Source organism: Coloeus monedula, assembly GCF_965178545.1.
Source record: "Coloeus monedula genome assembly, chromosome: 4".
In the NCBI taxonomy this organism is placed as follows: Eukaryota; Metazoa; Chordata; class Aves; order Passeriformes; family Corvidae; genus Coloeus; species Coloeus monedula.
This window is the reverse complement of record NC_138784.1, coordinates 12,282,564-12,307,649: the sequence shown is the minus strand read 5'-3', so window position 1 is coordinate 12,307,649 and position 25,086 is coordinate 12,282,564. Positions and strand designations below refer to the sequence as shown.

Genomic DNA, 25,086 nt, shown 5'->3' with positions numbered 1-25,086 from the left:
GCTTACAGAAAAGCTTCGCACATCCTCAGGTCCAGAGCACGTATTGGGACATAGACAAATCAAACACAGGGAGCACGATCAAAGTGGGACCTGACTGTTGGAAAAACCATGAACTTCACTGGCTGCAGTAAAGGGTGTCCACACAGTAAAGGGTGTCTTGCATTTGCCACAAGAGAACCAAAGATGAGGCAAACCAGGGAATGAAGAAACAAATCTGGACACCGCGTAAGTCTAGCAGAGGGGGTCTGAGAGAAAGAAGCCACTTCTCAGCTTCTGCAGAGGCGAAAAGAAAAGCAAAAGGGCCAACTTCCCAACTTGGTCCAGCTGCTGAGGTTTCCATATTACACAACTATAATTACCTGTTCTACAGAGAGAGTTCTTTATCCTACAAGGATAAACAGAAGCACAAAAGAGTTACAAGTCTTGTCTAAGGTAGAAACTTGTCCTTGCTTCTATTGCTAGTTTTTAGTGCTTTCTATTCAATCCCTTTATTGAGAGATAATTGATATTCCCCTATTTTCAAAAGAGCTGCTGTGGCAAAATATTTGTTTTCCTAAACACCCCTCTCCCTTTTCTTTGAGGGACTTGTTCCAATCACCTGCAGAGCTTTTGGCTCTTTTCCCTGGCAGCAGCAGTCATCACTGACAGCAAGACCCAGGTAAGTCTCCTTTCTCTATTCTTCCCATAGAGCTGCCTGGGAAGATCTTGGCTGTTGAGAAAATCCTTCCAGTGAGAGAGATTCACAACAAGATCTGAGCATTTAAGAGTGCTGTGGCTCTCCAGAGAGTACAAGAAAACAGAACCAGCCTGCCTTTTTTCCTGGCAAGAGTAATTCCATTTACTGCAATTAATGTAACTGTGTGGGGCATTTAACAGAGGGAAAAAGAAAAAAAAGAAAGAAGATCCTATTTACTCTTGGAGCACTGGAGGGGAGCTAAATGAAGGTAGAATCCTCATCAAAAATCCCTCTAGTCATCTGTCAGAGCCTCCTGGTTTTCTATGAAACTCAAATCCAGGTTCTTCCCTTCTGGCTGCGCCACAAATAGCAGTAAAAGTTTTGAACTGCTGATCGTTGTTTCTTTCCATGCACTTCTTTCTATCCATCTACTTGTTCCTCATGCCATTTACCCTTTCTGTAGAGCTCCTGCTTCTCTGCTCCTTAGCTCCTCTCCCCTTAGACCTTTCCTATGCTGAACACACCAATGCATCTACCAGAGGAAAAATACAGCAAGAGCCCTTGTGTAGCCAGTGGATTCATCTCCAGCTCTTCCCAACACTTACAGGACTGCACAAATATAGTACCTGGATCCTTCACAACAAAATAAGCTCCTGAGTCTGGTTACATCACCTGTCACCCTCCATGTGCACCTTCCCAGGTCCTGCCACACCTCTGAACTTCCAGCAAGGAAGAGACTGGCAGCTAAATGGGAAACTACCAAACTCTCAATGCAGTGACTCCTCAAACAAGGCTGACATTGTCATTATTGCCTTGTTTTGGAAACCAGAATCTCTGCGAACCTCCATCACACTTGGCATCTTGTACACGGGAACAGTGAACACCTCTGTGCGTTCACAAAGCCCAGACAGGGTGAAATGCAGAGATAGTCCTATTCCAAACAAACAAAGTACCCAATGAACAAAAACAAACAAAAAAACAGCTAGAAATTGAAGCATATGGAGGCTTTGGGGCCAAGAATCAAACTCTTCTCCTGCAGTTGTTTTAAGTACAACAGATGAAGAGGAAGATTGGCATGGCTGGGCTGTCCCCTTTTATCCAATCAAATCTCCTGTATCAAAGATTCAATAATAAGTGAAATTATTCACCTAAATCATGAAGACCTTTGAAATTGCAGTGCAAGCTCTACATGTACTGTTTTTCTGCAAGAAATTCCTTCAGTGTACTCTGCTGTTTCTTCCTTTAACTGTATTTGCCTCTAACCCAAGCAATTCAGGAGTACATCAAGGGCCAGCAGTCCCTCACCAAGAAATAAAGGCAATCCTGGAGTATTAGTTGGTACTGATTTTCACAGAAACATTTACTTTTTAGTTGCCTCTGAAAAATGGCCCTTTCATGGAGTGAGCATACAGGCACTACAGAAACTGGATTATTCTAGGGCATGGTCCCAGAAAAGAGAAGTGTTTCTGATTTCAAGAAAATTTAAGGGAAGACACAGCTTTCCTTCTTCTAATAAAATAGGTAGCCTAACTGCCAAATGTTTCTCTGTAAATAACCCACTAAATAAATTACCAGGGCAGCTGCAGCCATCAACACATTGTCCATGACACACTTCATTGATATTCAGGCTCTGGCAGGTTTTGGCACATGGGGATACGCACTCCTTATATTCCATGCCAACTGGACATCTTGGCCCTGAAACAATTAAAAGAAATTAGAAATGCAAATTCCTCAATAACTCTTAAACCAACAAATCCCTTCATTATCAAAGGCTGAACCACAGAGACAAAAGGTCATGTCAGCTTCCAAATGATTATTGCTTTTTTAGAAGCAGATAATTTGATAAATAGTTGATTTTCATTTTGCTGCAGTATCATCATCTGTCAGGTAGCATAGTAAATACTCAGAGGTTAACGTCAATTTGTTTTCTAATAAATTGAGTCTTAATAGCTAAACCCAAGTGCATTAAGAATAATCAAACCCCGGGACAAGCTTTGCAACAATATCTAAGTAATTTGTACAGACATGGTTGTTTTGTGCCTTTAAGCCATGCACTTACTGCACTCATTTGTGAAATTATACTGTTTGGTGTTTCCAGGGAGAACCAGGAAACAGTTAAAACTCTGAAATCCCATCCTCCTTCTTCCAGAGAACCATCAGCTCAGGACAACACCCATGCCTGTGGTATCTCCACTGCTGCCATTATCTAGGCCAGGCCATTATGCAAACACACTCTATTACAGCCATTCCTTCTCTTCAATGCATACACACACCATGCCCTGCAAGACTGCGGGGGCATAGAGTGGGACGAAAAGGTTAGAGCCTGCCCTTTCCAAGTAAATCCTCTGCTCAAGAGGTGGGAGGATAATGAAGGAGTGATCTTGCCTTGGGTTTGGGCACCAGTTCTCACTTGGACAGTGTGCCTAGCACTAGAGCCCTTCCCACACAGCAGAGCATTCCATACCTCCATCATCATCGTCATCTCCTGAAAAAGCACAGATGAAGGGTGATAGAAAATTAAGCTCCTGCTGTGGCAGCGGGACACTTCCCTCTTTCCTGACTCAGGAGAAAAGAACAAACTGTGGCTCATGAATTCAAGGGTTAGAAATGAGCTCTAAAGCTCCTGGGATCACAGAAAGGCTCATTTCACTTGTGGCTTTTAATCAGACTTACAAAGAGCCCCAGCAAAAATGGGTTCTCTGGCTCACACGCTGAGCAAGGAGATGAGCTTTAATAGATTCCTTTAACATCCCAATGGAAAGGTAATAAATTACTGCTAGAACTCACCCTAGAACAAGTGGCTGGCAGCATCTTGCTGCCCTAACCACAGTCTGAAGGCACAGTTTTCTTCAGTGGCCAACAGCAGAATATCTTTACCAGAGAACCAAGTGTTGTCAGTACAGATCAGACAGTTTACCCCATGAAATTAATTTACACAAACATCCCAAGGAAATTGTCCTTTCTCCTAACAAAAAACATGAGAAAAATCACCGAGAACATTATATTAGTGGATTTTTTAAATTTATTTTTGTAATGCTCTGTATTAAACCAGGGTTCTTCAGTGGAGGTGTCAGCAGTAGGTGCTGATGCCTTGTCCTGGCCTTAAAATCCAGAGTCATACATGGTTAGAAGGGAAGAAGGGATTTTACCTTGGTATTTATTTTAAGGATCCTTAGGTGCACTACATCCAGGTCAAATGCACCAAAATGCACACCACAATGCACACCCACAAAAGATCTGGTATAACATTCTAGGTCTTACTAATTAGCATATCTATCAAAGATTCCCCAATGAGAGGCTCGAGTGAGCCCCCCTCCCCAAGGAGCCTTCCCCTGGATGGTTCTATCTTAGTTTACAGAATGTGTTCTGGAGAGGACCTTGGGGTCTGGGGCGCACTGATCCCTAGCTACAAAGATTCTAAAATGTTTCATCTCCTAGCTGAACAAACAAGTCCAAGAATTTCGGCAAAAAGCACTAAGAATACAGAAGTTGTAAAAAGGCATAAAAGGGGTATAAAAAAAAAGGCAAAAATCATCATGGCATCAGTGCAAACATGACTTTTCCTCTATAAACACAATCCCTCTCAGTCTGTGCACTTCCTTGTTGCAAAACCTCAGGACAGATGCAATCAGGACCTCTGAACTCAACAAAATTGGGCTAATAAAGGCAGCTGACTAATAAATAAAAATTCAAGATGTAATCAGGATCTCTAACCTAGACAAAAACTGGCTTAGAAAAGGCAACACCTCAATTTCAAGGCAATTGCTTCAAGCAAATAAAGGGTGAAAAAACTGTCTTCATGCAAAAATGTTAGAGAGCATTTCACAAAGATGCTGACTTAAAAATACAGGCTGGAAAATGTCATAGATTTGAACCATATGTGAAATACCACCTAAATATCCTAATCCATATCTTTGTGTATCAAGTAAGCCTTCACTGCCTGTGTACACTGTGGTGGGACATGTAACAGCTCAGGATCTTCTTCATATATGGTTCAAACAATACTGCCTTAGGGACAAAAACTTCTAGAAAGATGTGGGTGGTGGGGAGCTGAGAGAGGGAGTGAGCAAAGGCACTTCCTATAAATGAACCAACCTCCAAAAAAAGCACCAGCTGCTTTTAGCTGCAGGACATAAATCTGCAAGACAGGCACTATCTTACTGGGGATGAGCAGCCTAGGAATAAATCTGCCAGCTTACTGCACGAGCTCTCTTCAGGCCAGCCCTCCAAAATCACTCCTTCGTGAGCGCAGCTCCTCGCGTACTCGAGGAAGGCGGGGCAGTGGCAGTCCACGCCCTGAGGACAGGCACAGATGTCCCTTTCACAGAGGCTGATGTACGGCTCGGGATCCACTCGATGGTGGCACCGGGAGAAGGTCAGCGATGTGCTCAGCAGCTGGCAGGTTTCCAGGACACCCTGCACGAGAAGTGAGGGGCAAAGGGACGGGGGAGAGAGCAAAAGGGACAAAATTACTTCCTATAGTCTCAGGAAGAAGAGGGAAAACTCAACTTTTCCAAATACACTGTCACCACTGTTGTTGAGCAACATCACGGCTCTTATTTAACACCAGCATGCAGTTCATAATAGTCAAGAGCTAATAGTGAGCTCTACCCATTTATTCACCACATCCATGGACAGACACAGAGGTACATTAATATACTGATTACTATAGAATGGAGCGCCACTTAAGGGATGTTTCACACAGAAACACAACAGTCAATCAGTCAGCAAAAGGATGGAGGCATTCTACCTTCTTCGGCTTCCCAGAAAAGAACTGGATGGTGTCTGCATTCCCAGGAAAATGCACATAGCAACAGAGGGGAACTGAGGTACGTAGGAAGAAAAACAAGCAGATAATCTTTTGGATAACAAGCGACCAGAGTGAGCGTCAGAGGGAAAGATTGAGTCTGACTGAAGTCCTAGGAATGAAATTTGTTTTCCACTTCTGGCCACACGCTCCTGCTGGCTTGTCCAATGCACAACAGGTCAATTTAGCTCAGATAAATAGGAGAACAATAGCCCAGGGAAGAAAAGCAATTTGTTCTGCTCTTCTCCTGAGTTAAATCAGCGTGGTGACAGCCACTGTGAGGGGAGGACAGCACAGGGAAATGGGAGGAAGGTATCAAGACCTCTCCTTTCAGACAGCAGAAACCTAAGAGGAAACTTAACTGTATGTGAAACAAAACCTAAAGAAAACTTAGTGTATGATTAAGTTCTCCAGGGGAGGCTCCCAAATAGACTCTTTTGTGCACATTATGCCACAGTTCAATGAGTCTGAGGTCCTCAGTGCAACTTTCTGAAAGGATGGCACTGAGTTTAAGTGAGTGAAAAAATGATTTTCAGAACAACAAAGAGTTGAAACACAACTTTCTTCTTATTATTTGTCAGTGTTTTATGTAAGCAAATGTACCCATGGTGTATTTTGCAGGTGTTATACGCAGAGGTTAGAGGTGGGGGGGTGGGGGGCACATATTCTTCAGGGTAGTTCACAGTAACAATTCATTCCTTCTGAAAAGCTTTACACATACCTCAGGTGACAGCACATACAAGCTGCTGTGTAAAAAAAAAAAAAAAATTAAAAAGCACTTTGTTTTCTCATTTTTTAGGAGATGAAAAATGGAGAGCAAAAAAACCGCACAGGAAAAAAATCAAGATGTCTTCTCTGAATGGCAGCTGTGGTGCCTGTATAGGAAAACTGCTGAGTAGAAAATACCTTTTTATTTTGGCTAAAGGGTGTTTTGTTCAGGTGATCAGCTCAAGCTAGTACAGGTCTGAACCAAGACAGAATTTCTTGCTTATGAAAACAAACCAACCAGAAATGTCTAGTCCATTGGGAATCTATTCCAAGTTTAGCAAAGGGCTCAGGGAACAACCACATGTGCAAAGAGGTTTTCAGCTTTCTGAGAAAGGTCTCAGGGAACTTAAAACAGTGCTGAGATATGGTGGGCCTTCAGAAATTCAGCTCCAGCCTGGGATAATTTTGATGGCCAGACAGCACCCACCATGCTGAATCAGATGGGGAAAAAAGAAAAAGACTAGAAGAGGGGGAGCAGGACCTTCATCAAGAGTGGTTGGTGCTGCTCTAAGACTACACAGAAGTACAAAAAAGCTGAAAAAGTGCCCTAAGGGTGGAAGTAACAACAACAGAAGCAGCCAAAAAAGCTATTAAAGCAGTGCTTGGAGATGAAACTGATAAAACCAAAAGTGAGCTCAGAGCCATTCAGAGGATGAGCAGCAGTACAGCAACTCCTGGATCAAAGCCTTGATCCAGATAGTATCAAGTGCAGCAGAAAACTAGTATATGCAACAATCCCATTTAGGGGGTTGAACTAATGAGGTTTCTTCAGGTATTGGCCTGTTAATACAACTCAAACAGATAAACTCAACTGTATATTCCACTAAAAAGAACATTTTAGATGGGAAAGTGACTTAAAAAATAAAGGAGATTGCACACACACAGAAATTAACCCATTTTTCTTATCCTCTAGTTCTTTGGTCTGGACTTGTTCAGTAACAGCATAGCTAAAGGCTGAGCTCTAGCTGATTATCTAGAAACCAAGTGATATATGTTGAAAAGCAACAAACAGTTCATTTTCTCTATGTAAAGGTTTTCTTGCCATTCAAATTTCTTCAGATTTTCCAGTGACATTATACCAAAAAGTATAGCTGAAATTTTCCCATCTTTCAGACATATCTCAACTATCATTACAAATAAGCTGAAATATGGGTAAATTCACACAGATACAAAACAAAAAACAATTCACCATGAGGGTGGTCAAAGAGAGGGTATGGAACCACCACCCTTGAAGATATTCAAAATGTGAGTGGACAAGGACCTGAGCAGCCTGACCTAGGATGGCCCTGTTGGAAGCAGGGAATTAGACTCAATGACCCCTTCCAACTTTACCATTCTGCAATTTATTTCTATTTTCACTCCTTCCTGTCTTTAAAACTCAGTGGTCAGGCTGGACTAAGAAGGGTCCTTATTCTTTAGTTTGGAGGACAGTGGTGAGTATTAGACATTGGCAGCCTCAGCCACTGCTGTAACATTCCTGCTCATAGAGCACCAGCCCTGGAAGCTGCTCTGCACAAAGAAATGTTTAAACCCAACAGCCTGGAGCGTGAAGCCTCAGGCTGAAACAGTGCTTAGAGTAAAGGTGGCAAGAAGATTAAAATTAGCAGGACTGGCTGCAGTATCTGAAATGCAGGTGAAGGTCATAAAATTTCTCCCTTCCCTTCTGCACAAGTCCAATTTAAATGTTTCTTTAAATGGGTTGGCGGGGTCCTGGCACTGGCAACCCACAGAGGCCGCAAAACTTGCTGACCTTCTTTCTGCCCCAGGCCTACCACACAGAGCTGGAGGTGGAATTTTGTACATTCTTCCCATTTCTGTGGCATTTCCTTCTGCTGCTGCATGAACTGCATTTGTCTACAGCCTAACAATTACCATTAAAGAGACAGAACCTAAAAAATAACAGAAGAAATCAGAGACACCCTCTTATTCCCTTGAATTTAAGCCCTGTAGTGTGTAGGTACCCATATGGTTTCTCCAGAACATTCAGGAAGAGTAAATTTTGGTGCCATAACTGGGTATAGTTTTTCAGAGAACATATTTCATGGAGAAAAATTTACTCTCCTATCTTTCCAAATAAAAAGCATGCAAACCCAGTATGTTTAGTACACCAAGCACTGGCTGCATGTTTGAGCAGACTAAGTAACAACGGAAAGCAATCACTTCCCTTGAATGCTGATTAATCTGATAAAGAAAAAATTGATTTTAGATGTAGTGGGCCTCGTTTTCACCCCTATAGTGTATTATCATATTGTATAGAATGATTTGGGTTGGAAGGGACATTAAAGAGCCTCTAGTCCAATCCCCTGCCATGGGCAGGAACACTTTCCACCAGACCAGGTTGCTCTAAGCCCCACCTAACCTGGCCTTGAGCACTTCCAGGGATGGGGCTGGACCTCTGGACCTTTGCTGGACCTGCCTCTGACCCCAACCATAACAAATTATGGTCCAAAGCTGAAAATTTCTACTTGATTTTCCCATCTGCAAATGAATGCTATTTCCTAATTACATATGGAAATATTCCACGGGATAATGGGGGAACTGTTTCTTGCCAACTGCAGTAAGAGCTGAATTTCAGCAAAAGCAGAAATTAGCCAAATTTTAATTTCAATTACTTTGACATCTAACATACTATAGGTATAATTTCCTAGTAAGAGAAGAAAAAAAGGAAACAATACAGTGAAGTCTGGCCTCCACACACCATTTCTATTAGAGGTGAAAGCTAGAAAATAAAGGTAACATATAAGAACACAGTAATAATTGCAATGATTTAAACCATATACATTTTTGTTTTCAAGGCTGCCTTGTTGCTGTAGTTTTCCAGATCACCCATTTATACTTTCAGATCCATGTTACCCATGCTGTTGGTCATCTTAGAGCCTTTTGAATTGCAGTACTTTGCTGAACAGTCCAAACCAGTAAAAAAATGGATCAGACAATGCAGTGAAGCTACTTTTCAGTAACTAAACAGCAGCTGCAGAGGGCAGGACATGGTAGGAAGGCTTTCTTCCTCCTTCCAGCACTGCCCAGTTTGGAATGCTCTCTGGATCCCAAGGCAAGGCAGGTAATCACACTCGGTGTGTGTGTTTTAGAGGTGGAGGGCAGGGAGAGGCCCTGGCAACAGTGGGGTAAGAGTGTGAGCTGGTTCAAGACTTTTCAGCTGACACACAAAGCCGTTAAACAAGACAAAAACCTCAAAAAATATTTTTTTCAATGTTTTTTAGGATTTGAAGATAAGGAGCAGCAGGGCTTTCTGATTCCACTGTATAGAATCATACAATGGTTTGGGTTGGAAGAGACCTTAAAGATCATCCAGTTCCAATCCCCTGCCATGGGCAGGGACACCTTCCACTAAACCAGGTTGCTCAGAGCCCCATCCAGCCTGGCCTGGAACACTTCCAGGGATGGGGCGGCCACAGCTTCTCTGGGCAACCTGTGCCAGGGCCTCAGCACCCTCACAGGGAAGAATTTCATCCTAATATCCCATCTAAACCTGCTCTCTGTCAGTGTGAAGCCATTGCCCCTTATCCTGTCACTACAATTCCTGCTAAAAGAAGCCAGAAGCCATCTCTCCAAGGATGCTGTTGGCCAGGGAGCAGGGCAGACAGAGAGGGTAAAGAAAACCACCGACCTACCCAGTGTGGGGGCACTGGGGTGGGAGGAGTGCCTTGAAGCAGAGCTGTTGTTTCCCTCACCTAACAGCTGACTGCCTGGCAGGGAGGGAGGCTGGGAGACCAAGGAGATTTACATTCCTGAAGCTAAGGCAAGCAAACAAAGCACACTATTAAAAAGCCCTACATTCTTCAGCAGGCACTTGTTTGGCCGGACTTCTATTAATAGTGCTGTGTTTATTCTTGCACAGTGAATAAATTAAGGCAATGTTAAATGCTGCGAGCTTATGAACTCACATGAGAGAGAATATAATTTCATTCAGTTTGTGGGAAAGAAAACTTTATCCACAAAGCATCAATATTTAACATGATCTGTACAAAACCCACATTAGTTATCGCTGACCCATCAGACTGGATTTCACCCTGTATGCCATTCCCCAGCCTCAGCTGCAATGTTTACACTTTCTAAACACTAAACTTGCCTGAACAGATAAAATTCCAGAGACCACAACCCATCACAAGAACTACCCTTTCTCTACAACTGTAACCAGTTTTAAAGAATCAGTTTGAGTTTGAGTTGAAAGGGACTTTAAAGACCAGATAGCTCCACCCCCCTGCCATGGGACTTCCAGGGATGGGGCAGCCACAGCTTCTCTGGGCAACCTGTGCCTCCCCACCCTCACAGGAAACAATTTTTTCCTCATATCCAATCTAACCCTCCTCTGTGTCAGTGTGAAGCCATTGCCCCTTGTCCTGTCACTCCAGGCCCTTGTCAAGAGTCTCTCTCCATCTTTCCTGTGGGCTCCCTTCAGGCACTGCAAGGCCACACTGAGGTCACCCCAAAGCCTTCTCTTCTCCAGGCTGAACAATCCCAGTTCTCTCAGCCTTTCCTCCCAGCAGAGCTGCTCCATCCCTCTGGTTACCTTGGTGGCCTCCTCTGGACTGGCTCCAGCAGCTCCACGACCTGTTGAGCAGTCCTGTCCCTCAAAAGGCCTCAGCCAGGTTGGAACCCCTCATGCTTTGGTGTTTGGCACCAGATACCTTTACTCAAGTCAGGTGTTCAATCAGCCCCAGCCACGGCAGAAACACCCCACACACACCAGCTCTGCCCAAGAAAGAAACATCAGCTGGAGATTTCCAGCCTGAAACCACTGCTATAGCTCCTCAGCCACTTTTGCAGGTAGTGAGGCTGAAGTGCTGAGGGGCATGAGCGTGCTTCACTGAGTTTCACAACACAGCTGAAGCATCCCCATCCAAAAGCTTAATGGAAGTATAGAGTCAGAACTTTGCAACTTGTCCAACTCTTAGTTAGCCTTTTCCAGGTTGCTAGGAAACCAGCACTTAGGGTAGCTGGAGAGCAGATATACTGCAGGAAGTGCTACTACTCTTGAGAAATTATCCGAGTCTAGTTTAGCAAGTACCCGTCTACAGGACTTGAATAGTGAGAAACTAACAAATACATTTTGGCCTCAGTTACTCTGGTATAAATCTAAACCTGGCACCCAGGAAATCATTCTGATTTAGAACAGAGTATGTGGAATCAGCAGTCACCCCTTGAGGGGTGAAGGCTCAATTTGCCATGACAGTCATAACCTGTTAACACCACATGCTGCAGTAAATATTCAAAGCTACTTTCTTCCCTGAGCTGGTGACCATCTGCCTGCATCCACACCCTGTCTAAAGGAAACAAGGAACTTGTTTGTACTTATAAAAGACAAGAAGAAAAAGGTTGATGCAGCAAAGAGGGTCACAGAGTTGGCCAAGACAAACAGTTCTGTGTTTATTCAATAAATCAGCTCTACTATCTGTATGCATAGCTGAAGGAACTTCCTCCTGGGAAGGGAAATAGCCTGGTGACACAGAGCTTTTGGAACACCAACAGAAAATATCTCTTCTGTCAAAAACAGCCTGGCTGGAGCATCTCCCTGCTCTGCTGACTCCCAAGTATACAAACTACAACACATTCACAAATACCATTTGGGGAGGCGGTGCCCACAGAGGCTTCAGAACTGATGCTTCCCTGCTGGCACAATCAGAAAGGGAAATAACTACCTCATTCTACAGGAATCACTGAAACACACCTTTCCCAAGTAACATCATCCTTTCTTTGGCAGTAACTCACACTTCAGCCTGAAACAAGCAGTTGTTTTCTTGGTTTATCTGTTTGATGTTTGTGAGGGGGGGTTGGGCAGGTGGTTAGATAGATAGATAGATAGATAGATATAGCTATGTATAGATATATATAGATATGTTATAGTTTTAGAAAGAACAGGTAGGGTTCAGTGTCAGAGAAAAATTGCATTCATTAATTAGTGAGTAAACTGTTCCTTTCTCAACACCACATGTGAATAAAGCATCAGTCATAACACGAAGCCTCCAAGGTAATTTCTCCACAACTTGATCATACAATCTGATTAACAAAATAAAAAGCAGAAAGGATTGTTTTAAAAGAACAATCACACGGAGCAACAGCTGGAAAGCCCAGTGCAGAAATCCTCCTGCCAGCAGCAGCCAGAACTGCAGGGAGGGCACAGTTATCAACTCAGGAACCACAAGCACACAGCTGCATCCAGCCCCAACCTGGGGAGCACCCACAGACAGCAGGAGCCAATGCTGTGGATGTGCCACTTCCACCTTCTGCCTGCACCTGAGCCTGCTGCACCGCAGGAGGAGCCACAGAAGCTACCATCAGCCCTGTGGGTAACACCTGAGAGGCTGGGCAAAGCAGCTTGTTCCAGTGCAGCAGCAAGATCAGTGCCCAGGACAGCTATCTCAAACCACAGAAACCCAACATGGCTCTCTCCAGCACCTCTCATCCTAAGCACTTGCTGGGGGAGTACCATGTTAGGTACAGACGTGGATTCAGGGAAGCACTGCCCTCATTGCAGTCTGCAGCTTCCTCACGAGGGGAAGAGGAGGGGCAGGCACTGACATCTGTGTGTGACCAGGGACAGGACCCAGGGAACGGCTGGAGCTGTGTCAGGGAGGGTGAGGCTGGGTATCAGGGAAAGGTTCTTTCCCCAGAGGATGCTGGGCACTGAACAGGCTCCCCAGGGAATGGGCACGGCCCCAAGGCTGCCAGAGCTCCAGGAGCATTTGGACAACGCTCTCAGGCACAGGGTGTGCTGTGCAGGGCCAGAAGTTGGACTCAGTGATCTTTGTGGATCCCTTCCAACTCAGAATATTCTGTGATTTCTGTTCTTCTGCTAAAGGGCAAGCGAGCTGCCTTTCAGGTAGGGGAGGACTGAAACCAGAATGGCATCTTGCAGCACCAACCTTCTCTGCCATATCAGATGAAATGTTGCAGGTGTTGCTCGGAGTCTGCACCCTCTTGCAGCGCTTGTTTTCACTGTGCAAAGCCCAGGAGTTGGCAAAATCGTAACTGTTCCCCACCAGGGTCCCTGGGAATGAAGAAGAGGAGAAGCAACATGGCAGTTTGAGGGGTTTCAGCAACAACTGGGCATTATTGGCTGCTATTAAGGTGATAGTCTGCCAAAAGCTGTCTTTAAAAATAAAAACTATTGTATCAAACAGATTTTTGCTCCAGATTGACTGTAGGAAAGCCACTACCAGTGATCTGGATTTATTTCTGCCAAGGACCTCTCTGAGCTCAAGGACAGACTAAAGCCTGCTCCTGCCTCCCTCACGCCTGCATGAACATGGTAGGAGTTGCTGCTGGTCAGCTACAATCCACAGAAGCCAAAGCACACCTGCACATCTCCCTACCACTTCAAAGTTGTCAATAAAACACAAAACATATCGGAGAGGCAAACAAACCCAGCTGCTTTCTCTAGTCAAAGAAAGCATTAGCACTCCTGATCCCATCTAGCCTTTATTTTTCTCCTGCCCAAAACTAAATCTTGTGTGCAAAGAAGCTTAACATGCACCATCACGGTTTGGGCCCATCCTCTTCCTGGGTAAGGTGTCCTGAAGCAGCTCCTCTGTCCCAGGAAAAGCAGCTCCTGGCCAAGGCCTGGCAAGATTTTAATTCATTTTGCATAAAAGCAAAGCTGAGTAAGTCTGTATGGCTGCAGCTTCCCGGGACATGCAAACCACCTTCCTGCTGCTCTTGCTCCATCCTTCTGAGAAGGGGGATCCTCCCAGAGAGGGAATGTTTCCTCCACCCTCTTTTGCCACCCATGGCCTAGTTGATTCCAGGACTATCTCTGCTTCCTACTGTAGGTACCTGCTGCTAAACACTTAATTTTGTGACTCTCAGTTGATTTTTAGAACCCTGCTGTGTTGCATGTGAGAATATCAATTACCAGTGTTAATACATTCCCAAGACCTTAGGCAGAGGATATGTTGAAACACTAGCCTGGCTGTATCTGAAAACCAAAAGAAACCAAAAAGAAATGAATTTTTCCCAAATATGCCTATAGAATATTTAACAACACACATACATATAAAATAAAGATTCCATTGAGCTCCCTGTTTAGTACAAACACAAGGAATATACTGGCCACTCAAACTGTTCCTAAACTATGGGGTAGTCATGAAAACTGCACTGAGAATGCTGAGGCAGAGGTATTAAGACCTGTAGACTTTTTTGTAAACTAGAAATTAGGGGATTTTAAAGGTAGCAGATATTAAGCCCACAGCAGATATCAAAGGAAGTAGACTCCCAGGGAAAGGGGGTAAAAGGCACAAAATTTTCATCTGTGCAGCCCGGATTTAGCACAAGAAAAGAAGTGCAGCAACAAGAAGAACACAACCCTTTAGCTCACCAAATACTATAAACATTAAAGCAGCAATGCAAGCCAGCCTGAGGAGAAGCAAGGTGCCAAATTGAATCTATTCCCTTTTGTTTGCAGTAAGGCAGCCTTTCCCTAGCAGGTGTGTAACAGGAGCTGGGCTCTGCTCTGAAGCAGTGTTTCTCCAGCCCCGGATGCACATCCATGCCAGGATTCCTGCTGGCAGCTACCCCCAGGGGCTCATTCACCCACAGGCTAAGATTTGAAGGTCAGGACAACTGTTGGCCCTGAAACACTGGTCACCTGTTTTTTCATTTCTCTCCTTCCATGAAGTTTTTTTCTTCTGTGCTGCTTGTAAATTCATACCTCTTGTGCAGTTCTTTTATGCAACATTTGCATTGTATGATTTCAATTCTTTGTTTGCTATATTCTGTGACTCACACTTCAAGTAAGTGAAGGGTCTGGAGAGTCAGTCATGTGAGGAGCAGCTGAGGGAGCTGGGGGGGGCTTAGCCTGGAGAAAAGGAGGCTCAGGAGGAACCTTCTGGCTCTGCACAACTCCCTGACAGGAGGGGCAGCCAGGTGAGGGTCGGGCTCTGCTTCCAGGGAACAGGGACAGGAGAAGAGGAAACAGCCTCAAACTGTGCCAGGGGAGGTTCATGTTGGACACCAGGAAGAATTTCTTCATGGAGAGGATTATCAAGCAATGGAACAGGCTGCCAAGGTGGGTGGTGGAGTCACCATCCCTGTAAGTGCTCAAGGAATGACTGGACGTGGCACTCAGTGCTCTGGTTTAGTTGACAAGGTGGTGATCTCTCAAAGGTTGGACTCGATGATCCTGGATGTCTTTTCCAACCTAAATACTTCACTTATTTGATGAGGCTTCAGGAAGAAAAGTGGGGAGGGAGAAATATCCCCAGCACGTCTGACTGCTCTGAGTAGAGGGAAAAGCAGCTGCCAACACCCCTGGCCTTTCCCACCTGACACCTCCATTTCCTTCTGCTGAACAACTCAAGAAGGGAGAAGAGGAAAGGCAATAGAAGAGACAACACCACAGCCTAAAAAATAATATGGGGTTTAAGTGGGCAGGTGATGCTGACATAATCTGGCACTACAGTCCCACCACACAGTGGGACTGCCCTTGTCTGCTGCACAGCAGAGGTTTTTTTTGCCTTCTGTCCCTTCTGTGATCACCTCTTCTTCCTCCTGGAAGCACCCAAGATTCTGCAGAAACAACTCCCTCATAGGGCTCATCAGAGCCCTACACCCAGAAACCTTCCATGCAGCCTGGGTGGGACTTTGGCTGAAGCATTTATTTTGCCTAAGACTTGCAGCAAAGGTGTTGAAAATAGAAGTTGTCACAAAACATAATGAAAACAAAGCATTTGGACACAAGCACTTGAGGAACTGGTGCCTGATATGGACCACAGTACAGACAGATCCCAGCATGTAAACTGGCTGCTCAAGAGTGATGTTCACTCTTCACAGAAAAATCTGTGTTCACTACGATTATCTGAGCCTCCAAATCACCAGTTCCTTCTGAAATGTGAAACTGGCACCAGCTTGTTTACTTTGACACTGATGGTCAGGCAAGCAAAGAATCAGGAATAAACACCTCGTGCTCCAGGCACCGAGGGGGAAGCAAGAGCCATGACCTCCCTCCCTGGACCTCCTGCAGATTTTCCATATGGCCACAGGCCCATCAGATAGCTCTCCCAGGGTCGGTTAACTCATCTATAAAATAAATGCAAGAATTTGGTCAAGACACTACAGTCCTGTGAGTCTTAATTGGTAAATAGAGTCTTAGTTGGTAAATAACCAACTTTCACATGTTGGTTATTTATCAAGCAATGAGGGGGTTTTGTTTGTTAGGGTAGATTTTTTGTTTGTTGTTTTGGGGGCTTTTTTTACACAGTTTTACATGGTTCCAGACAAGCCAAACTATTGGTAAGGCTGCCCAAAAATTGATCCATATTTTGCATTAAATTAATGATATGAAATAACAAAGTCACAGGCTATAAAATGTCTCCTGCCCTCTCCAGTTCAATGAATATAAAATCAATAATATTGAACACAGGAGAGGGAAAGAGCCATCTCCAAAACTCTTCAGCCTAGTGGTGCAGCCACACTCCTCACAACAGAAATGTCTAACTTCAGTTCCAGACCCTGAATGAAGCACACGGGGTTAGGAATGCAGGTTTCTGGCATCTCAGATGAATGCCCTAAAACAAAGACAGCCTCAACACAAGCCATCTTCTCCTGTACCATTTGTAATCCCCATGGGAATCTATTCCCTTCACTTCCAATTGAAAATGAGATTACTGACTCAGCCTAAACAAAAGCTTTCAACTTGCCTAATATCAAGTTCCTGCTACCCTTTAAAATGCCAAGAAATTTGCATTTCAGAATGACCTAAACTTCTGTTTACTTTCTTAGGCAAAAAAATAAAACATTTATTATCTGCACTACTATCACTGTAAGTTTGGAATGTACTTTAAAAGCTTCTGGTGCCAGGTACCACACACTGAGAAGTCACATATTCAGTTATATTTATCTACACTACTTCTGAAACCTAAAATATCAGATTTTTTCCTTGCAGATACTGCCTGTTTCTATGTGCTCAACTTTTATTGACTCTCCTGTGAATATATATATTCATTATATATTCTGTGTTTCAGGAGCTTAAGGCTGGAGGATATTGCTGGCAGCTGGAGCAGGCTTTATCCAAAATTCTCCATGGGTATTGTTTCATCATAAACATCTTTGTAATTTGGATACCAGATTCCCAGAAACCTGCTTCCTGCCAGTGCCAAGAAAAACATAATGGGATGCTGGGTTAATCTGGGCTGGGATTTTTTTTGTTCCTTCCATTACGCTAAGTGTGTGTGGCATGCACAAATAACAAAAGGATGGAGTGATATCCTTGTGTTGGACTTGAATGACCTGTTTAGCACATTGAGACTTCAAGGATGACCTAGACATCCAAGCACCCATCACAGCAATGGCTGGATGTGGCACTTACTGCCCTGGTTTAGCTGACAAGGTGATGTTTGGCCAAAGGTTGGACTTGATCTTGGAGGTTTTTTCCAGCCCTAATGACTCTGTTGTAAGACTATTAGGCACAGACTGAGGCTGCAGGCACTCGGATAAGCTCCAGCAGCTTTGTGAGGCAGCCTCCCTCACGGGGAAGGAATTCCCTCACCATTTCTGCAGGGCAAGAACACACTCTGAGACTACTCATATGCTGCAGGGCTAAGGGGATTCAGCAACTTGCACCTGTGTGCACATCCCGAGGAGATTCCAGGATCAAATTGCCTGTGCTGTGTCAGATTTCCTCTGTCATGCTATGTAAGTCATCTCTTCTGGCCTGTGCTTTCAATCCCCAGTTGTAAAATGCTTGTGACAATGGTCAGAATGGTCACAGCCATGGGCTGAAGGTGGCCAAATAGGTATCTGAGCATCTAGAAAGAACTCAACTTCATGTTTCTGATATGAGCAAAGGCTGGCAGTTGGAAGAGCATGCTGAGGTCAGAAAGCAGAGCCTGTTCAACTGGCAGGTCTTATAAGCCTTCACAGAAAGGCCATAAAGAACCAGACCTTATCTGGCAAGAAAAAGCAGAGGAGAAACCCTTCATTAGGGTCTAGGAGAAAAACAAACAGACAAAAGACCAAACAAAAACCCTAGAAAGCTTCCAAGACATTGCTTTTTATAGTTTAGTTATGCTTAAAGTGTGAGAACAAACTCTCAGGGTTTGGCTTGGTTTTGCTACCATATCCAATAAACAAGCAAGCCCATAGAATATAATCAATGTTGTTTGTCAGTCTGGACAGGACAGGAGCACTTCTCCACAGGATGAGCTGCTGTGGGAACCATGTCAATGGCAGTGACTCAGCACCCCAGCCTGTCTGAAGGGCAGTGTGTCTGCAACTTTGGGTAAAGGTTCCTCCCCCAGAGGGTGGTGGGGGTCTGAACAGGCTCCCCAGGAAAATCATCACAGCCCCAAGGCTGCCAGAGCTCAAGGAGCATTTGGACAAAACAGTGGGATTGTTGGGATGTCCTGTGCAGGGCCAGGACTTGCTAATCCTAGTGGGTCCCTTTCAACTCAGGATATTCTATGAACTCCAAAACCTACTGGAGAGGGTTTTTGGGGCATTCAAGAACTAACACCTAAGGCTCTCAAAGCTGGGTCCCACCAGTGTTAATTTACCAGGGTATCAACTTTATTCTCATCACTCAGAGCTCCAGGACCTCAATTGCTGAACACCCAAAATGTACACAGAAAGAATGTGTACACTTATTCTCTCATCAGATTCTCATCACTTCTCCATTTCCACGCTAAAAACACAGTGAGGAGTCCTAAGAGCATCATGACAACAGGACATTTGAATAGACTATAGAACTGGAGTATAAATATATCAAGAGAAAAGAAAAGCAATTACAGTGTTCATTAAGTTTTAAACACCCTTCTGTTCATGCCTCCTTTATTTACTCACTGTAAGTGGTAATATCCACTCACAGAGCAGGTGCTTTGCCTCTTTCACCACCACCCTAAAAACAATCCAGATGTAAACAATGAAGTTCTATATCATACTCCACTTTCTTAAGGGAAAAATAGGACTAACTCTGTTATTTAACTACAATCATTTCTTTCCCTAAAATACGGAAAAAACATATTTTCATTTGTTTCCATTGCATGTTATTCTGAAGCTCAAAGATCTTAACACATCTCTTATCAATATAAATCCATCCCAGAAATCTGATTTATTACAACTGAGGCCCGAATCTGATAAATTCCAGGTTTTTAACAGGAAGCAGTGGACACACCAACAGGAAAGTTCAGTCTGCTGGCAGCCTTAAGGTAACCCTTCACTGCCCTCAGATCCCCAAGTCCTTCCACCAAGCTCACATCCTGGGATAAGCTGACCTTTAGGAGATCTAATCAGGCTGAAAAGAGAACAATTAAAATCTTCAGTGAAAAGAAAAGGGTAAACTGCTTCACAGGCTACCAAGAGGCTGCCTACTTTTTCTGTTTAAAGAATATTACCTCTCCCAGCTCTTTGTGTGGTCTCCCCCCCCCCCCCAGCCTGGAAGCTAGATTCAACAGTATATTAAAAAAATTTTATCTGAATTATTTCATAACTGATTTACTTGGAGCAAGTTAAGAAATGCTCCAGTGAACCAGCACAGCTTCCAAGGAGACAAACAGTGCATGGGTGTAGTGACGTCCCTCACTGATACAACAAATTCAAGCATAATTCAGTCTAATTCCTTCTAAATTAGTTTAAATGAAAGGTCTTTTGTACCACTGGAAAAACTGGCAGAATTGCTGACACACAGTTCTATTCTTCAGGCTAAAATCACAGATCTGTGTATCCACACAGGTGGATTAACAGATAAACACAAGGAAAGCCCTGACTTCTGTAAGGTACACAGAGAACACATTTTCTCTGTCACCTTCTCTATTATTTTACAGCTCCCCCAAGCAGTGACCTTGTCATGGACTTCATTACATTCCAAAATCTGTGGCTCTGAATGGACTGGGTTTTTTAAGAGGGAGGATACAGTCTCCAGCATGTAGAACAAATACAGCATGAAACACATGAGCAGCAGAGGGGCTTTTTCTACATTTGAACAATCCAAAGCATTACAGTCTCCTTTTTTGCTGCTGCTTTTTCTAAGAACCTTACTACTATTTACTGTCTCAAGAAAAAGCCATAAACTTCATATCTCATCTCATTCAGACATCCTGGCAAGCAGTTCTGTGACCAGAGTTTGTTTCTTATTATTTACATTGCCAGAGGATTAATCATTTTAACATAACATGAGATCTCTTTTTTTTCTGTACACTGAAGCTATGCTTATATATCTCAAGTGCCAGTAGGAGACATCTCTGGAGCACTGCCAGGCTCCTTTCCAAGCTGCTTTGCCTCCCCTTTCTATTTCCTTAATCATTTATTTTTAAGACACACTTTATCAATCTAATATATTAACGCATTAACTAACTTCAAATTTCTCCTCTTCAGGTAAGTGATTGGAATTAAAAGACACACCGAAATACACAAATCAAGACCAGTCCTTCAAAGTCTCATTCAGGGCTTTTCAAAAACTCCGTGGTGACAGAGTTTTCACCTGCACTGACAGACTTCACACAAAGGTGTACGAAGCAGCAAAAGAAGTCTTGCCTCTCATTCTCACCAGGAATTGGTGTGATAGAAGGTGCACACCCCCAATCCAACAGCCCTTACAGATAGGGAAATGTCAATAAAAGGTAACCCCTTTACAGAACAGCATCCCATGCCAAACCTGCAAGCTGAAGGAATTTAATCTTCTGCTCTTGCAACACTATCCATTCTTACTACCTCTTGGCTAATTCATGAAAAATTAGTAGTTGAATCAATGGGTATTTCACACAGCTTTTTTGCTGAGTCTTCTTTTAGCCAGTCTCCCCGCATGAATTAACCTGTAGCTTTAGCTTTGCATTTGGAAGTTTCAAGGTTTCTAAACATGCTACATTCAGAAGCCTGGGCTTTCCTCAGGAATGAGATGTGACAGCAATTTCCTTTCAGGAGAAAGGAAGATGAAAGGACTTAGTCAGACAGCTTTTCAGCACACCAAGTTGAGGTACCTGACAGGTTCTGTAGAAACATTTTGCTGGCTCAGCAACATCTTTATTGAATCACCCAGCAGGAAAAATGTGCAGAGTATCCATTAAAATACAATCAGTTAGTTGTAACCTTACCTTCCCGAGCTCTGAAGTCATCCTCAAGGAATTTATTAAAATTGCCACACAACCCACAGGTCTTATTATAGTGCTTTTCTTGAAGGAGTATCTGAATGTTTCCAGTGGCATCAATCTTCACCACAAAGCCGTGCTCATCGCTGGATATTTTATAATAACCTGCCTCCTTCTCTATAAATATACCATTGGAGGCAAAAGGTATGGAAACCCTGTGGAGAAAAAACAGGAAACTCTCAGCATGTGACACACAAAACCCATCAGCTTGTTTTCTGCTGGAATAATAGTTCCTACAGGTACCTTTTGTCATCCTGCATCACAACTCCATCTAAAGAGAGGCGAAGATTGAAATATTCTCCGAGATACACAGAGAAACCAATTTTCTCCCCATCCTGGTAATCACCTGAGGAGATGAGACACAACCAAATACTCTTAGTTCTGGAACTCAGGAGGACAATCTGTAGTCAGTAAAAACTTATTTTGAATTATGACCAACACAGAACAGTTATTAGTGAATATAAAATAATCTACCAAAGCAGTTGGTATGAAAGTAATATATCATTTTGGTACATATATCATCACTTCTATCCCCAAGAATAGCTCTGCAGAGGCCCATGCTAATTCCAAGGCCTTCTGTCCTGGAAGGTGGGAGTTTCCTTACTGGTGTGATTTAGCATACAGATAAAATTAGTTCTACAGGGTTGTATAGTTCATTCCTGGACTCAGCTTTCACTCAGCCACATTTCCCTGAAAAATTCAAAATTAATAAAGGTTTTCTCCTTTTTAGAAGGAGTAGTAAGAAAATCCCTGTTTTTCAGCAGCTTATTTATGTGTGAGCTACATTACCAAGGGATAACAGAAGCCTCATATGTAATCCCACTTTCCAAAACAAGCCCAAAAAAACCCAATACAACCCATAAACAAACGAAAAAACACCCAACCAAGACCCTTTTTATGCAGTGGTCCATCCTATCTGACAAAGGGCAACTATTAGCCTTTTTTTCCAGTGATGGAACCCAGCTCAGACTCACCTAAGAGCGTGAAGGAATGCTTGTGACAGTCCCCAGCAAGGAGGTAGCTGCAGTCCCCAGCAAAACTGTACAAGGAACCATCAAATGTTTTGATGTGGTCATTCCCAAAAAGGCTGCAACGGGCAACTGATGACTCCTGAAGTGAAGCACCTGATAGCCCTGGATATCAAAACACATCATTAACTTGCAACTTAAAGCAATCATTTTGCAGTTCAGGAATTTCTCTGCTGGAATTTATCCCCACTGATCACTGCATGTCCTGGTAGCTTCTAGGCAGACCATGAGCCTGGCACGGCACTCCATAGGATCACAGATTCTTTTCATATATTAGTGAAAAGCCTTTTTTTGCTTTGTCTCCACCAGCCCAAACCTTGCAAGGGTAATTTCAGTCCTGATCCTTCGAGGAATCATGTGTTCATTTGTGCCTGCCTGCAATCCCACCAAAGCCTATAAGGCACTAGGACAGCCCCATATCTTGTTCAAACATCCCTGACCTTCAGGGAGTGTTTGGGACTCAACACAGTGCCTGTTTCAAGGTAAACAGACAAAAGGAATGACTTTATTGATGCCTTCAGCATGGTGAGAATAATCCCTGAGCCACTACTGCAGGATTAAATGGGCAAAAAGGGGAAGGGGGGCTCATATCTCACTGAAAAAATAGTGACAATATATTCTAGTCCAAACCTGTTTTCTTACCTGTGATTACAGTGGCCAGTAGTAGGTTTGTTTCCAGCACTGCTAAGAGGAGCATCTGTTAAAAACCAAAAAAAGACAGTTTAGAATATTCTTAGTCTGTTTCACAACTCCTCGTTATTTTCTATCCTTTCTTTATAAAGAAAATTATTATTGAGGTTCTGCAACATTTCAGAAAGCCATAAGCCATGCAGACAGCCATGGTAATTCAGCTGCCTTCCATCCTGCTTTAACTTGGTAATCTAGGAGAGTTATTAATTATTCTTTGCCCACATTTTCATTTCTCATGGCAGGGAAGTCAGCTACCTCCATGGGAAATGGCACCCAACACAGACACATATTCCAACTCCCCTCAGTTAACACCCTGCACACGAAGCCCTTCAACACACAGCATTATTCCTCAGCCAGCCTGATGTGAAGAAGCACCCCAGACTGGCTCAGCCAACCTGGCTCCAGTAGAAATCACCTCTGCTGCACAAGATTTGCACCCTGCCCAAACATCCATGGAAGGAAAGAAAGAATATACAGGTTTTGCACCAGCCAGCAGGTTTGCTTGGCAGACCATTGTAAGCACAATCCACTGATTTCAGGGTGATAACGTGCTTGAGATAAGAGGCAAGAAGGAATGGGAGGAAACTGTGCAGAGATTAGAGACCCAGAGTGAAAACTTTCATTCACCAAAATCAGTTTTAGCATTGCTTCCTCCTTTCTACAACCAAAACATCAGCCTTTGTTTTCCATATAAACTACCTCCAGGATGACCAGGCCTTTAAAAATTAATAATAATAATAGGATAGGAGGGTCATGAAGATAGTGAACTACATGTGTTCTGTGGCCAAACATCAACAGTTAAAGATGAAAACTGTAGGGAGCTCCATCTAAGGGAATTAATTTCAGTGATCATATAAGCAACTAGAGAGGCTTAAATATACCAAAGTCAATACATTAATGCCAGAAGACCAGACACACCTTTTCCTAAAGGAACCCTCCAATTAAAGACTACAATGCATTTTGCAAAGACAAATTGAGATTTCAGGTATAGACACACACTTGTTATTGCTATTAGTCATGTAGGTCCAATTCACAGCCACATAAATAAACACTGAGTTTGACTTATTTACACAAGACAGGAAAAGAAAGATCTATTCTAGAATTCAGTCTAATATAATGCTGCAAATCCCTCACTGACATAAGGCTGCAAGATAGCTCAGAAGTGGCAACTGCATGGCAATGCAACTACAAAGAATGGTGAAGAAAACAGTAGGCATTATTCTCAGATTACACACTTGCTACTGTATTTTTGGTGCATGCACAGCATTATTGTGATGAATCAGACACGGCTGTTCTTTGTTAACCCTTCTGTTTCACAGAGCAGGTAGAGAAAAAAGGTGTAAACCCCTTCCCGTCAGTCCCCTTCCACCTCCCGCTCTATTCTGAACTGCAGATGGAGTTTCCCCAAGTTCTAACACAGCAGGTGCCACTAACAAATCAGAATACAATCCAGTAAGATCTGCCAGTATAAAACCCTCTCCAGTTTTCTCACTGGCTTAATTAGAAATGAATGTACCTTCTTCTGTGCGAGATTCCTCTTGCACAAGAGCAAGAAACTCCGCCAGTTTCCACCTATAGCTTACACCACCATTGTTCCCCTGTTGCTTCAGAAGTCAGGATTGGAATGGCTTTGGTCTGAAATCCCTTGTTTTTGTACAAGCCAGGAACTCTTGTCCATTTAAGAGGAAAGATAAAAACCCAGACGTCACATCCGCCTGATTCTCAAGACAATAGATTAAATTGCTATCGTGGAAATCAGGCAGTCTTGATTGCCAGGAAGGTACAATGAGGGGAAATTGTTTGAAAAACTGACAGATAAGTCTTTGAAACACATTTCACATGTGTATGTGCGGCAAATCTCACTGGCTGAGCCAACAGGCAGCATATTTATTGGACAGAACGTTGTTCAAGAGGAACAGTAGGATGCTCCATACCTCAAAGGCCACAGAATCATGCAGACTTTTTTTCCTAAACAATTGCCTTAAGGGAAAAAGAAAAATTCAGAGCTAGTAATGCCCTGGT

At 43.4% G+C, this 25,086-nt stretch overlaps 1 protein-coding gene across 1 annotated transcript in view; it reads right to left on the bottom strand.

The window, feature by feature from the left end:
• The window catches only part of VWF (von Willebrand factor), a 123,177-nt gene extending 98,469 nt beyond the window's left edge, over positions 1–24,708 (bottom strand). The window contains exons 1-8 of the mRNA XM_082280644.1: positions 24,581–24,708; positions 23,017–23,071; positions 22,321–22,479; positions 21,590–21,692; positions 21,293–21,501; positions 13,136–13,260; positions 4,876–5,092; positions 2,249–2,371 (exon numbers count right to left, since the gene is read on the bottom strand). Coding sequence (XP_082136770.1) covers positions 2,249–2,371; positions 4,876–5,092; positions 13,136–13,260; positions 21,293–21,501; positions 21,590–21,692; positions 22,321–22,479; positions 23,017–23,071 — 991 coding nt within the window. The 5' untranslated portion in view covers positions 24,581–24,708. The remainder of the gene's footprint in view (positions 1–2,248; positions 2,372–4,875; positions 5,093–13,135; positions 13,261–21,292; positions 21,502–21,589; positions 21,693–22,320; positions 22,480–23,016; positions 23,072–24,580) is intronic.
• Positions 24,709–25,086: the final 378 nt, after the last annotated feature.